This window comes from Musca autumnalis, unplaced genomic scaffold (genome assembly GCF_047663935.1).
Source record: "Musca autumnalis isolate F117 unplaced genomic scaffold, ASM4766393v1 scaffold_3, whole genome shotgun sequence".
Lineage (NCBI taxonomy): Eukaryota > Metazoa > Arthropoda > Insecta > Diptera > Muscidae > Musca > Musca autumnalis.
Window position 1 is genome coordinate 1,992,709 of NW_027411866.1, and position 16,443 is coordinate 2,009,151.

The window sequence follows — 16,443 nt, forward strand, 5'->3', positions numbered from 1 at the left end:
AGTACGGGAACAGGCCAATAGTTGGTCTGTTCCTTTACTTTTAAAAATGGTAACAGTGGCAGAAAATGGTAAAAGTGGTAAGCTGCTATCATATAAATTGTATGCTATTAAAAGTAAGGGAACACTTTACAGGTTAAAAATGGTAAGAAATGGTAACCTCAGGCACGTAAAGGAACAGAGCAAGTGTGTGCTTGTGTTTGTGTTATTGTATAAGTGGGTATGTGCGATTGTGTGCGTAAGCAATGATAATGACGCAAAAACAGATGTAAATACAGTTCATTTGATTCTAGGATTTCGTAAAACGAAATCATTTAATGTGCATATGTAAATTGGACTTAATAATTAAATGGAATGAACGTTGTTATTTTTGACATTAATAGGCAAAAGTTCATACACTCTCGCCACAGGAAATCATTTTTGAGAAAAAAGGTCAAAAAGTCATAACACTAGTAAATAAACGACACATGAACATAGTTGCCAATATTGGTACAGACTGCAATAGTTGCATTTTTAGGAGCAAAAAGCTGTGTTGTATATCAAAATATTTCGATTTAAGATTTGATTTAAAATAAATCCAAGTTTTGAGTTGATTTAATTTTGTATGGTAAATCAGGGGGGATTTGGGTGGATTAAGCGCTTAAATCGAGATAATGCCCTTAATCATCGTACAAGGGTATATTCTAAACGGGCTATTAGTGTGGAAATTATTGCCAATTACATAAGGAGAACTTTACCCAGCAAAAAGTTAGTATCCACGGATGCAGTTAAATCACTAGAACAATTGCTGCTGGAGTACATCTTTTCCTATGAATTCACCTATGAATTTTACAAGAGAGCGCGCAGCTAGGATGCACTACATTTTGCTTCCGCGGCACACAGCTAGGATGCACTCCATTTTCGATCCAAATCACAGCCTTTGATGTTGTGTTTTGGATTGAATTTAAATCTAAAGATGCTATAATATGCAAGCCATTCCAAATATCCCAAAATAAATAAAATACATTGCTTATTCGTGCAAACAAGAATATTAACTTTATTACACTAATACAAATTATAAAAACTCTCCATTAAATTTGATCATAACTGAGTTTACTTCCTCTGCTTTTTGTGACACCGCAACTGATATTGCTTCATCATCCAAATGGTTTTTCATTTTTCCTCCAACTCCAGTTCAGATTTCCAAAAAAAACTCTAACTTCACTTCAAAAATAATTTGCGTCTCGTGAATTACAGCAATGTTCGTATCTTTAGTTTGTATTTCTTTATTTTTTAAACAAATTCTTATAATTTTAGACGCTCTTTCTTGTGTTAAAAAAAAAACTGCGACTGTAGGGATCAAAAAATTTGTTTTGTTTTGCTAGGGATCTATAAGCGAGTGCTTCTAAAATGTATCGAGCTGAGTGCATTTTTCATAACTCCGTGTGGACTGCATCGAAAGATGTATTGAAATCATAACTCTGCATTGCACTACTTTCAAACTTTTTTGCTGGGTTACAAACAGTAGCTGTGTTCCTTTACTTACCTGAGGTTACCATTTTAACCATTTGTTACCATTTTTAACCTGCAAAGCGTTCCTTAACCCCGAAAAGTGGCAAAACTGGAAGCAATTTTTAAGAGAGTGAGAGGGGCGGAGAGAACGAGAATGGCTTTCTTTTCTACCACAGGCTACCAGCAAAATTTCTGCAGGTAGAAAATGGCAGAACTGATTTTTCGACTTTTGTTTGACGATTATTTCACAAAATGGACGAAAAACCGAAGAAAAAGTCGAACACTGACAACACTAAATTAAAAACTGTGAAATAAAAGACGAAAATTGATTTTTTTATGTTTTTTTCTGACATTGCTGCCAGACCTACCATTTTTCCGTTCCTTTACTTTTCTGGTAAAAATGTTCATGAGAGAGCAATTTTGAACAATTTTGACACTTTTCTCTTTTACCACTCTTACCATTAAAAAAGTAAAGGAACAAAGCTAGTGCAAACAACATATTAAGGGGTAGTTTACACTATATGTAAATGTCATATGACATGAAATTTTCCATCATTATATAGTCGCTAATATGTGCAATATTGGGGATTTTCCTTACGCCATTTACTTTGCGCGTTCACAATAGCAAAAATGTAATAAAATTACGTATCCACATTGCCTGCGTGGGTAGATATGGAATGTTTTTGTTTCGTGTCATATGACATTGATAGATAGTGTAAACTACCTCTAAGCGGATGTCTTCACTAATATAGAGGAAAGAAACATGTTCTAAGTAGATTTTTTGATCCGTGTTTTTTTTATCGAAATATCAAAAAATTTTCTTAACAAAATATACTAAATATAAGGCAAATAAATGTAAATTTATCTATTCTATATCCTATACAAGAATATGACCATTTTCAAAACGAGAAAAATAAACGATTATCGAATTTCATCACACTTCTTTTTGAACCTGCTGAAGTTATGCTTGGTTTACATTACGAAATTCACTCGATTTCAACTGTCAATTCATTTGCGTGTACGTCAAATGAAAACTCATCTGAAATCCATTGGATTTCGTTTGACGTTTAATCAATGGAATTGACAGTTAAAATCGAGTAGATTTCGTAAATGTAAACCAAGCATTAGCAACGAAAGTTAGTCCCGGTCCACACTAGCGTGAATTTCATTAAAAAACTTCATGAAATTAGGCGTTCTTAAATCGAATTCCCCACTACAGCAATTTTATGATTTTACTCTACTATGGAAGTCGATCTAGAGACGCATAATTTCATGCAATTTTTTCAATGAAATCACTCTAGTGTGGACCGGGACTTATGCTAAGTTTACATTTACGAAATCCACTCGATTTCAACTGTCAATTCCATAGCTCAAACGTCAAATGAAATCTCATCTGGATTTCATTTGACGTTTAACCTATGGATTTGACAGTTGAAATCGAGTGGATTTCGTAAATGTAAACCAAGCATTAGCAACGATAACAAAAGTTATGGAAAAATACAGGGTGACACAGAACGCCCAAAATGTGCATTTAATACGTTTTTTCCAACTGTGGGGACGAAAACTAGTGCGTATATAAAAATTAAATTTATTTATTAAATGTATAAACGTACACAGCAAATATACATAAAACGAAAGAAGGAGTCCTCACGAGCATTTTGGTATACTTTTTTTTTTTTGTAAATAGTAAACATTAATAGATTCTTGCAGTACTGGAGCAGACCAATTTATTGCACTATTTTATTAGTGGTATTTTACATTTACGAGATTGCTCGTACGAGAAATGGAAAGATTAGACGATTTCTCGTACGAGCAATCGCGTAAATGTAAAACACCACTTAAATGTGCCTTAAACGCATTTTACACTTGCACTTAAAACAGGTGTTTTGGAAGTTTACGTCATTTATTTGACAGATATTGTATGGAATTGACAACTTAAATGATGCATGTTTTTTTTTTGATTTTTGCCTTATTAAGGCGAAGGTCATTTAAAGCGTTATTTAATTAATTCTCTTTCGAGTTGAGCTGTTAGACCTTGGACATACATACATTGAAAAATTAGAAGTCTACCGAAGTCCCACGCATCCAACCATTACCATTTTATAAAACACGTTAAATGTAAAATGCGTTTTATACCCCGGTTACACTTAACCGGATTAACCCAGTGGGTTTGGATTTAAAATGTCAATTCCATAGCGCAAAAGTCAAATAAATCCTCTCGAAGTGGGTCGGCAAAAAACTCTAGTGTAACCGTACTATTACTATGAACGTTTTTTGTACAAAACGGAAATCGAAAACTTTTGCTTCAAAAGAGAATATGAAAATGAATTTGTGTATGATTATTCTTTACCCAGAGTTTTGTTTTGGCTACTCATTTTTATCGGTTGTTCTCTTTTAACTCGATATTCGTATCTTCGTTGAACACTTATTCACCAAAGTAAACCCAAAATAGAAACACTATCGTTTCATAATTCATTCCTTATCATTCTGTCGTTGAGATTTTTTATTTTAATTACATTAAAATTGCAATTAAGGAATTATGGCCTACGATCTAAAAAAAGAGTCCGATGTTAAAGAGTACATAGAAAAACTGGGTGTAGAATACCGTTTTGGTTGTTATTCCGAAAAGAAACCAGAGGGTGAGTAGTTTGACAGATTCTAACCTTATCCTTCATCTAAAAATGTAATGTAACACATTGCGGAAAAAACTAAACCGAGGACGGGTATAAACGCGACCTCCCGATTCTTTAGAAATTTTTACCACAGGTTGGTCTTTTTGTAAAGAATACAAATATATGTAACATTCTAAGCTCAGATCGGGACCAAATTTTTCCCACAGGTAGGTCTCGTTACCCTGATCACAAATATATATAACATTTATTGCGGAAGTCCGCACTTCCCGAGATATGGGCCTCCAAAGTTCCGAAAATTCCCTTGTTAAAGGTCGGCTACTTAGAAAAAATCTTCAATTTAAATGAAATTTTGTTCCCGTGCCCTAGATTTGCACCTGTCCATAGCAGAAAGTCTAAAATCTCCGGCCGAAGGCCGGCTACTTAGAAAAAAATTATAGGCTCTGTTCCAGAACTAAAAAGTTTTTACAATTTTTACCACTTTTACACATTTTGCGTTCTCTTACACAAAATTTATATGAAAATCGTTTACGACTTTTACGACTTTTACCACTTTATAAAGTACGGGAACAGGTCAATAATCTTATCCGAACTCAACTTGCTCCAAAACTTCTACTTTTCAGTAGAAACAAAAAACGATTTATTTTAATGTTAAAGGTATATTACACAAAAAAAACTATGCCATCAGGTCAGATTTTGATACCAAGACTGGTAAAGTTTTTTCATCGATTGGACCATAATAACGGCCTTTAAAATTTCCGTCATAAAAATTCATATACATATGTAAAAGGCTTTTGGATCAAATGGAAAAAATAGGGTTCCAACATTTTTTTTTTGGTCAATCTAATGTTTACAGGTGCAAATCTCGGGAACGGGATCAACGTTTTCTTTAAATTATAAATTTATCTCTGAATAGGCAAACTTTAACAAGGGCTTATTCGCTACTCGGACAACAAGACCTACCTGTAATAAAAATTTCAAAAGAAACGGGTTGTCGCGTGTTTATCCGTCTTTATATTCACCGGTATGTTCTTTTTGTAGTTTGTCATTTACTGGGCGACTATTTAGAGGGGATCAAGAAAGATTTCGAAAAAGCTTCCAAGGTATATAAATCGACATGTGACGATTATGGTTACGCAAAATCCTGCTTCAAATTCGGCAACTATAGTTTCTTGGGAAAGGGCAAAAGTGGCAGCAAAGGAGATCCCAAGGCGGCATTTAATTACTATGAGAAGGGCTGTAATTTAAATGATTCTGATTCCTGCTTGCATTCTGGCCTCTTGTTGGTATCCCGTTCTATGCCCAAGGAAATTGATAGGGATGTGCAGAAGGTAAGCTTGCAATGAGTCGAAAACATACAGATGAACTTACAAATTATGATTTCTTTTGACAGGGTCTCACCTATCTCACCAAAAGCTGTGACATGAATAATGCCACAGCATGCTTCTATTTGTCAGGAATGCATATTTCTGGTGTCCAAATTAAACCAGAGGAATACAATCCTCACGCCCCACCAACAACTCAGAAACCTGTAAAGGACAGTGATTATATCGTACAGAAGGACATGAAAAAGGCATTTGAATTTGCTTACAAGGCTTGCGAACTGCGTAATATGTATGCTTGCGCCAATCTAAGTCAAATGTACAGTCGTGGTGATGGCACAGAAAAGAATGAAAAAGAAGCAGAGAAATACAAGAAAATTGCAATTGAAATGCAAGAAGAAATAAAGAAACAACAACAGACTTTGCAATTCCAACAAGGCTTAAAGAATACGCAATAATATTTCCACTATACGGCAAGCCTATAAAGAGCCACAACATGGAGGCATTCTACCATTCTTTTTACTTAAGCAATGTAAATATCCTACAGGCTTTTTTATGACGCCTACTTCGAATGCTGGGAAGGTTCCAGACAGCATTCTCTGAAGTTAAGTTATCCTCCGCAACTATTTTATAGTTGTTATAGTTAAAATTCTTTGACGACGTTTTAGTGCGATTATTTTTATTTTGTTACACTTTTGTTTCTCTTCCGATAATACCACAAATTAAGATAAAGTCATATTTTTTTAAAGACGAAAGAAATTGTTCTTTTGTTTAATTTTAGTCATGTATTTGCATAGAAAATATATACATACATAAACTCATATATATATTTTTGAAATTGACAAATAATAAAGGAAAATAAGCTAACATTACATGTTTATCCATTAAACGGCAGTTAAACTAGAACATATTTTCAGGAAACACATTACTATTTTGACAATTTTAGAATTTTCAAAAAGAGTATTTCTTCTATTCTATATCAAAGTCGATAGAAACCAAGACATATTGTACAAGTAGTTTTTTCTATCCGTTATTTATTCCGCAGGGAAACATGGGGTTTCTACGAGAGGATTCCATATTATTCTATCGTTACATACATATATATTTAATATGTCCAAAGTTCATGTTTGTAATTCTTTTAAAACAGTTTTTCTCCTGGTATGATTTGGTCGTCCAGGACGGTTGGTTGCCTTGGTGGGGATTCCATTCATGAGCAGTTCTACCTATGCAGTTTTGATGCCTTCGCAGTGTATGGCCTATCCAATTCAATTTTCTTCTATTTATTTGAAGTGTAATTGAAATTGGCAGACGACCAAAGTATTTTGCATTCTAGGTATTTCCAACAAGTTATATGGGGCATGTTTTCATGTTAATGGTGTAAGAGGTTGGTGGTGTGATTAAATCGTGATGATTTTAAAGTTAAGAACAGTTTTACTTTCAATTATAATAAAAAGGGAGGGCTAGAATAGTAGCATTTTTATGCCTGCAACTACATTGCACTTTAAATTCAAATCTAAAAGAAATCCTTTTGAGTCTTTACTTGAATTTTACTTTTGAAGCTCTTGACTAGCACGAACCCAGCAAAATTAAATGGAAGTGGTTCTATGTGAAATCATGATTTCACTGGTTCTTTTGCATGAGTTCCAATGGAGTCGTGAAAGATCCGATCTTTTACATCGAATTATCATGAGTTCGAATGAAGTTGTGAAAAATCCGATCTTTTTCATCGAATATTCATGAGTGCAATTGAAGTCGCGAAAGAGAGCAAATGAAGTGGTGAAAGATCTGATCTTTGTCATACGAGTAGTATTGTCATGAGTTTAAATAAATTGATAAGTACCTATACAATAAAAATTGGAGTAGTTTAACATCCCTTCCATTTCCTGGATTATAATAATTAAATCAATCAAAATATTTTATATTTAATATAGTTTTTTTATTTTTTTAAGAAAGATATATTTTGTGTTTGGAAACCTGTTTCATTTTGTGGATTTAAAAATAAGTAAAAAGAGACCCGGTCTATAAACCATGATCTGTACCCGCCGACCTACATTGATATAGTAAAACGTATAGAGCTGCAACTATTGCGTTAGCTGAGCCATGTCAAGAGGATGAATAATACCACCGGCATATAAATACGAGTCATTTGACAACAAAACTCCAATGGAAAGACCAAGTTGAATATGATGTCACAAAACATTGCATCCAAAATTGGAGGAGCATAGTGCGTTTGGAAATATATTCTTAGTTCGGCTTATGTAACAATATGTTCTGTTTAGAATAAAAGCCATCTAAATAAGTATAAATGAGACCACCAAAACATGGTAACTACTGCAGAATAAATTGTTAAAAAATAATAGAATTCAAATTTATACTAAGTTTCCCAAATGATGAGACTGGTGCAGAGATTGACACATAATTTCACATTGGCACATATTCAACAAATTACATATTTGGTCCGCAAATTTTGTTTCTGATTTGTTTATGTATTTATGCATCAAATTTCTCAGTGTGTTTAATTTGCTAGATGATTAAACTGTTTATGGATAAAGCGTCAGCAGTTTTTCTTGTTTTAGAGGAGAATATCCACAGGAGAGAATATTGCAAACAAGAAAAATTTAACTGATGAAATTGAGTGGCTTCAACTGAAACTATAGTCTTCCCTGCATCCGCCCGGGGCTAATAAATTTCTATTCCGCTGTAAAACATTTTTAGCTGAAATAAACCCATACAGATGCAAAAATAAGAACTATAATTTCCGACATTTTATCAATTTTAAGACCGGATAAATTGTTTTTCAGCAAAAGATTTGTAGGCAACCTGACACTTAGTAAGAAGTTCCACAATATTTTTTTTAAATCAGTTTTTATTTTTATTTAAATTAAAAATCTTATAAAATAAATTAAATTTCATTAAATTTTTAATTTTTGTTACCCAAAGTTTTATACATTGTATCCAGAGAGTGAGAGAAAGAGAATGTGGGAGGAGACACTGTGTGGGACACTTTCTCATTTGTATATATTGTAAATTGCTATTGCTTTTACGCGATGTATGACACGAACTTAGGGGTCGATTATGGATAGCAACCCAACTCCAGTTGCGTTGCCCACAGCAAATTTAGCAATAGAATTTTCTATTTCCGCAATAAAATTTATGTTTTTACAATTAAATTAATAGCTGAATGTTCAAAATACTGGTATTGATTGAATTTGACAAAAAATCCGTCTTTCTACTCATTTTAATTGCATGATTTTCTCTTCTGGCAGCGCAACTGCAGTTGAGTTACTATCCATAATCGACCCCTTAATGTGTGTGTGTGTGGTACATAGATTGCCTTTGTAAATATAATTTATATGTATTTTCTATAGTAAATGATAAATTTTGAAACAGGTGCTTAAAAATCAACCAGACAGCGGTGGATCGACTAAAATAACGTAACCATGACCTCTGCGTAAACATAGAGTAGTTTAGAAATCAAGACCCGAATATAGGATGATAATACTTAAAAATACACTTAAACAATGATTCTCTTTCGGTTTATAGTTTAGAAATCTGTATATTTTTGTATTTGTGTGTGTGTTTACTTGACGATGACCTTAAACATCATTTGCTTCAAGGTCTTGCTGCTATTCAGATCGATTGCGTTATGCTTACTAGAAGTTATTTGATTCTTCCGGTTGTTGCAAATAAATGGACTTATGTATATCAATTTTGTTTAACTGATAACTTAAACTAACAAAACGACATTAGCATAATTGTATCTGCAAAACTCCGAGGTGCAATGTTCAGAGCTTTCCGCCAGCTTTTCACGATCTGCCACATGTTGGTAAATTCACCCGGAAGAAAACGTTCAATTCAATCAGTGAGGCAAATACCAGAAATACCAAGTATATCACCAGACAGGCTGTGCCAACTTTTCGATCCAATTTGAATTTGTTGCAGGAGAATGTCAGATACAAGAGAAACAGTGTGGAGAGCAATGTTATGGCAGAATATTCCAAGCCAGCGGAATTAATGCCAACATAATTCTGTCCTGGTTGAATGGGGAAAAAGACAGCTTTGATGAGCCATGGTACACCCAAACATAGTAGGATGTCAAAGGTATTGGATCCAATTGAATTGCAGATACCCATTGATCCATGACCTGGAAAGTGTAAGCAAAAAATTGGTGTCAAGATAAAGAATAATTAAAATCAGGGAATCATACCTCTTTTGGCTACTATAACACTTGAAACAGCTTCGGGTACACTTGTACCGGCCGCCAAGAAAGTAATGCCCATCACCGAATCGGGAATTTTCAATGTATCACCTGTAATAAATGTCCATACAATAGTGCGATTTAACTAGTACAAATGCCAAGACTTACCAATAATTGTTATCATCCAGGCTACCACGTACGATAGTGATCCAATCCACACAATACACATTACAAACGTTAGTGGGAAGATTTTATTATTTTTGGCCTTTTTACAATCCGGTATGGCAATGCGGAATAACAAATGTATGGGCCAAATGATAATCCAAGTAAACTGGGCAAAACAGCTTTTACCCCAAGGATAGGTTAACAGAGAATAGCCCTCTTCTTCCTCCTCGCCATTTGTTGAAGGCGTATCAATGGCTGTGGCAGCTGAAGCTTCAACATCTGTACTTTCCGCAGTTGTGGCCACAGGAGACTTAACCACACAACCAGAATTGTTTGTGGAAATTGTGGTACTTATGGTATTACTTATGCAGGTGGTAGCAATGGCCGGTGTAGTGGATGTTGGTGCTTTGGTTGATTCGTTATTGACACCACCGTTCAATTGAATTGTAGACAAGTTGTGGCATATGCGATTCTCCACAATTTCTAAATGCAGTATATTGGAAAAGAGACATTAGCCAAATATGTTAAAAAAATTAATGGCATAGATAGGTCTATAGACATGGAAACAAACAGGAAGTAGACACACATACATAAATAGAACATTAAACGTGTGAACATATTTACAGGTGGATATTAGTATGATTAATAGGCATACCCACCATACCATTGCTATCGAAGATGATGTCGGATATTTTGTTCGGGAACGATACAGGGGCAGGGAAAACCATCAATTTCGAAGTATCGTTAATAATATTAAGCCTGTGCGTGTACTCGATAATTTGTAGAGTTGGGCAATTGAACAAACAAGTTCACTGCCATAGTTCAAAAACGTATGGGTAACATCATACAAACTATCGTAAGATATTAAGTATACGCACTTTGTTCATACAAACGACCGGTGTCTATTGAAAAACTGTCAGTTGTAGAAACATTTGTAATAATTTTTACAAATTATCGAGTACACGAGCAGGCATATTGTTTAGCAACATTCCAATTAAATAATTGCCAAAATTTGAGTAAAAGAACAACATTTAGTAACATTTTGTAATAATTTGTTCTGTTCCAGTACTGCAAGAATCTACTAATTTTTATTATTTTTTCGATATCATAAAGGGAAAAATGTTATCGTGGTAAAAAATAGTTGCTTCTTGCAGGTGGATATTATTAAAAATGATCGATTACACGGACAGGCAAGGTATACGTAGCATTTATATCGAAATTATTGGAAAATGCAAATGGGAATTTTATACAAAACTACATAAAATTATTTTTTTAAAAAATTTTTCTCGAAACATATTTGCTTGTGAACATATTTTCTTTCGAACATTCGAAAAATATCAGTAGCGGAATTCTGTAACTCATTATTCGAGTTACCGACAAAAATCGGTAAAATTAAAATGCTTATAATTCCTGTAATTAACGGAAATTTTCGGTAAGTTTACAACCAAAATAAAGCCGCCGCTAAGTCCTACCGACAGCAACAGTATTGTCAACTTTTATTGATACTTTTCACTTCATAATCCTGCGTTTTAATTTTACCGATTTTTGTCGGTAACTCAAAAATGAGTTACAGAATTCTACTGCAGAATCTGGTATGGTGGGTAGTTCGAAGTGGTAACATTCTCAGAAATGTCAGAGGTTTTGAGTAGAAAGTTGAGAACAGTTCGAGATCATATATCTCTTTACATGTTACTATATAGGGAGAAAAGAAGAAAACAAGTTTTGGAAACATAATTTTGCAATATGTGGGAATTTGTTGAAAGAATTAAGAAAAGCTTAACAAATGATTACGAGTAAGGAGTAGTTTCTGCATTGCCTTAGTCTTATACATAACACTTAAAGTTTTGAGAAATGAAATACATATGTATATGCTTTTAAGACGGAAGGGGTATATGAGAGGGGAAACCGTTTTTCTATATGAAACTTTAAATGTCTTGCATAAAATGTTCAGAAATGTTTATTTTAATTCAGAATAATTAAGTGCATGCGCTTAATCATGGCATCAAATAACATTTTCAAAATTTGTTTTTGAAAGTATTCAATTACAAATGAGATTTTTAATTTTTTATACCAAATGGTTCTGAAATTGCTTGCATTGCTAGTGCTTGTGTTGGAATAAAATTTCAAATGCCATGATTGGGCGCCATTTTTCAACAATATACATGGGACAAAAAACGAGAGTAGATATTTTGCAATGATTGTTAAAATTATATTTGTATAAACCTGGTTCTTTGTCATTGCTGTTCTTGGTTTGTATGCTACAATTGGAGGAACGGCTGCGTGAACGAGCTTGTTTAACACCACCTATGTTTGTTTGTATCACAACAAAATCATTCCATCAGCAAACTGAAAATGTTTTTTATTCAAATTTAAATGCTTACCCTTGGCGCACTTTTGAAATGTCTTATCAAAATACATAACAGCCAAATAGACGGCATAAAGAGAAACCAATATCAAGGCTTCATACCATTCAACACGTTCATCGTGCATAACACAAATCAGAACAGCCACAGTGAAACCGTATGCTATGCTGTCGCGTGTCAATGGCCACCAATCCAAGGGTATTGTCTGAAAAAAAATATATAGTTTATATACATACATATTAGGGCTATAACCAAAAAAATACCACCACATAGCCGTGTAGAGCATGGAAAACTATTATGAAATACGGTGTCAATTTTTCTCTATCGCGAAAAAAGTTTCCGCACCAAATGCATGGAAGTTCAGAAATGCATTTTTTAATTTTATCTGTTATAACAACATATTTGCTTTTTATTAAAATTTTTATTTTTTTGTAATCTAATTTAAAATCATTATCAAAGCGTTCTGGACCAATTTGATTCAAATCGCGCCATTTCGGAGCATATTAAGAATTTTTGACACTATTGCAATTTTTGGTTTTTCTTTATAAACTCGTGAATTTTATGTTTATATTTTTTGTACCTATCGGACAAGAGAATTTGGGGTCATTTGCAACGAATTCGCGAAAGTTACAGGCTGTTTTTGTTAACCTTGCCTGTGAGAATTGTATTCGTTTTCTACAAAAATACAACACCAGTACCATGTGGGGAATTTTGCCCTAATAATGAAAACGCGTTTCTAAGATCGATTCGATGAAAAAAGTTTCAGCACCGACCGCAATTACTAAAACCCTTTTAGTATTTTTTCTACTTATAATTTTAAATTTGCTTTGTTTGAATAAATATTTATAGACAAAAATACATTTCTCTCAGGCAAAGTCATTAAAAACGGTCTGTAACTTTCGCGAATTTGTTGCAAATGACACCATATTCTCTTGTCCGATAGGTACAAAAAATATAAACATAAAATTCACGAGTTTATAAAGGAAAACCAAAAATTGCAATAGTGTCAAAAATTCCTAATATGCTCCGAAATGGCGCGATTTGAGATCAAATTGGTCCAGAACGCTTTGATAATGATTTTAAATTAGATTACAAAAAAATAAAAATTTTAATGAAAAGCAAACATTTTGTTATAACAGATAAAATTCAAAAATGCATTACTGAACTTCAATGCATTTGGTGCGGAAACTTTTTTCGCGATAGAGAAAAAATTACACCTTATTTCATAATAGTTTTTCATGCTCTACACGGCTATGTGGTGGTATTTTCGATATCTGCAAAAAAGTGCAAAAAGTTATATCCCTAATACATATGTAACTTGAAGTTAAAATATTTTCCCAGACATGGAAACATACCATTCCCGCTCCAATGCCACAACATGCCGCTACTGCCAATATATTGAAGACTGCCGAACCAACAATGGTACCCACACCAATGTCACCCTCCGTAATGAAAGTGCCTATCACATTTACAAACAGCTCTGGAGCTGATGTGGCTGCGGCCATAAATGTGGCACCCGCTACATCATTGGACATATTAAGAGCTAGAAAGAAAACAATAAGATATATTTGAACATACATATGTAGTATGTGCACATTTCTACAAGTATACATACCTGCACATATTTTTTCCACGGCAGGCACAAAATATTCATCACATACTACAGCTAAGGCTACGAATAAATATAAACTGGCTATAACATGAAGTACAACAGCACCCGATTGTCTTTGGGCCTCTGTGAATAAATCCCGTGGAAAATCATCAATAGCAGGTTGAGTACAATTTATATCTACGGAGAACAAAGGAAATCAGAATAAATTAATAGAAGATAAGGAATCGTAATAATTAGCATATATCGATATATTATGTTGTTCAGTGACTAATAATTAGACATCGGATTTTAGCATGTTTTTTATTTCTTATCCGATTGGACTCAAATTTTGGATCTAGGCGTTTTGAGGGTCAATTTCAAAAATATCATATCAAAAATATGCAAAAAATATGCAAAATATATGCAAAAAATATGCTAAATATGCAAGTGTTATTTTGACAAAAATCGTCAATTAAATTTGGAAAATCATAAAAAAACATTCTAAATTATGTTTTTTGACGTTTAACATAGTTTTTGCAGATTATTATGTTATTGAGACTCTCCAGATATTCCGCCACAGCAATAAATCTAGACTAACAAGACTTAAATCAGTTTTCACCAGGTGAGAAAATGTTAAATAACCCAGCATTCCTATTACAACATAATTTGCTTCCTATACTCAAAAAAACTCAATCAGAAATGTCAAAATCAACGTGTCCAAATATGGTAATAGTTTCTAATCGGCCAAAATTGTCTAGCAAAAAAACAAAGGAGCTAGAGTTAGTCATCGCTATTTTTGTTTAGATAAAAGCGCAATTTTTTCTAGTTTTTGGAAAAAGGGTTCGTTTTTAGCGAAAAATGGGGAAAAGTACTAAAGTACCATTTACGATTCCAGGTTCTGGAATATAACTATAATTAGAAGTATACGTTTTGAATATCCACATATTAGATTTGAATATATTTTATAGTGTTTGTCCTTTATTCAATACATAGTGACATAAATTGACAATTTTTGTTCTTTATGGTCAAAAAGCTTCTTTGGAAAAATGCTCTAACTGCCACGTTAATTTTTATGGCTTGGTTTTAGTTTAATGCACTTAAAAAATAATTTTATAATATCTGAAAATTGGAAAATGTTCACTACTCGGCGAAAAGTAATGCATTATTGTTATACCCATCCACGATGAATAATAAGCAAAATAAAGAACGCCCAATGATTAGTGCAAAATGAGATCACTTAGAAAAACCACACAATAGAGTGGTAGTGGTAAAATAAGTCAAAAACCTTGGAATAGTTTTTAAAATGGCAAAACCACTCACATATTTTTGCTACCACTCACATATTGCTTCGTATTTTGACAGTTGTTTAAAGGGGAGTACACACCAACAGTTAAAACTGACAGTCAACGTACTTTTAGGACAATTTTCCGGCAAATAACAACATTTATTTAGCTAAAAACGTTTGAAATACAATATTTACGGTATTATTTAGAGATTACAAAAGAAATTTTTCAGTTAGGCTTTGATATTCACGAAATAGACCTCGATGACTGTCAGTTTTGCTTGTCAATGTGTACTATACTTAATGGAGAAGTTGGTAAAAATTGTTTCAGTTTTGTTTGTTGTATAGGATATAAATAAATATATGTATTTAGAAAAATATTTTCGCAATATTGTCATTAAAGTTGCCAAATGCACTATACACTAAAAGGCGAAGATTTTAAGGAATATTAATTTACAAAACGATGAAATTCCACATCTGTCTCTAGGTTTGCTTACATCCTGATGTAAACTTTAAAAATGGCATATTTCTAGCACTACTTTCACAATCTGATTGGCTTTTTCTTTTTCCGGATTGTCGAGTAGAAAAATCTCACTATTTTTTACACGTAGAGCACTCGTTTAAGTGTTCGTTATTAGCAATTACAATTTAAAAAAGTATTATTATATAACTTCCACGAGTGATTTAATCATATAAAATGATTTATTTTCCTTACAATTCGGTAATCCGAACAATTTGATAATTCGGACATCGCCGAAACCTGTGGTCTAGGGATTATCGCGAATGTACTGTAAATATGGGAGCAATTTCCAAATCTGAATCGATTCTTACCAAATAGTGCAATCATGAATAAAAATTCCGTGCAGAATTTGTTTCCTTTCCCCAATTTCACATTTTTTTATTTCCGTATTTATGCCCAAAAAAGGAATATTTTTGTCGCTTCGACTAGAATACGCCATAATGAAGCGAATCTAGTAGTTTTCAACTTTTAACAAATATTGATTTTAAAAGATTTTTACTTTTAAACATTATTTTCCGTGTGGAAAATTCAGAGGGAAATATTCATGATAGCACCGTATATATTTTTATATGTTTTTAATAAAATATGAACGATTTTATGTAATATTCAATATTAGCCTTAATTTCTTGCTCATTTGTTATTCTGTCAGATAATTTTGGTCGAGCAGAAACTGTCAACATATTTGGATACATACATTTTGACATTTCTGATTGAGTTTTTGAACAAATTTGTATTAGAAAGCAACTTATGTTGTAATAAGAAGGCTGGGTTATAGGAAATTTTCTAAGTCTTTTAGTCCAGATTTATTGCTGTGGCGGAATAATAATTAATAACATGATAATCTGCTAAGAAATCGACGTTTAACGGCAATAAACTTAATTTAG

The 16,443-nt window shown here is 33.1% G+C and overlaps 2 protein-coding genes across 3 annotated transcripts in view; one reads left to right on the plus strand and one right to left on the minus strand.

Annotated features, from left to right (window-relative positions):
- The first annotated feature begins 3,912 nt into the window (after nt 1-3,912).
- Coa7 (Cytochrome c oxidase assembly factor 7) lies at nt 3,913-6,307 on the plus strand. The gene is made up of 3 exons (XM_073973702.1): nt 3,913-4,127; nt 5,160-5,449; nt 5,512-6,307. Exons 1-3 carry the CDS (start codon nt 4,028-4,030, stop codon nt 5,896-5,898), a joined length of 777 nt encoding a protein of 258 aa, XP_073829803.1. The 5' UTR covers nt 3,913-4,027; the 3' UTR covers nt 5,899-6,307.
- A 1,977-nt stretch (nt 6,308-8,284) lies between these two features.
- zyd (sodium/potassium/calcium exchanger zydeco) overlaps nt 8,285-16,443 on the minus strand; it is a 43,891-nt gene continuing 35,732 nt past the window's right edge. The window contains exons 2-8 of one of the 2 annotated variants that reach the window (XM_073973703.1): nt 13,782-13,955; nt 13,522-13,709; nt 12,185-12,371; nt 12,027-12,107; nt 9,807-10,286; nt 9,648-9,749; nt 8,285-9,584 (exon numbers count right to left, since the gene is read on the minus strand). In XM_073973703.1, coding sequence (XP_073829804.1) covers nt 9,247-9,584; nt 9,648-9,749; nt 9,807-10,286; nt 12,027-12,107; nt 12,185-12,371; nt 13,522-13,709; nt 13,782-13,955 — 1,550 coding nt within the window. In that variant the 3' untranslated portion in view covers nt 8,285-9,246. The remainder of the gene's footprint in view (nt 9,585-9,647; nt 9,750-9,806; nt 10,287-12,026; nt 12,108-12,184; nt 12,372-13,521; nt 13,710-13,781; nt 13,956-16,443) is intronic. The other variant, XM_073973704.1, reaches the window with a different exon arrangement.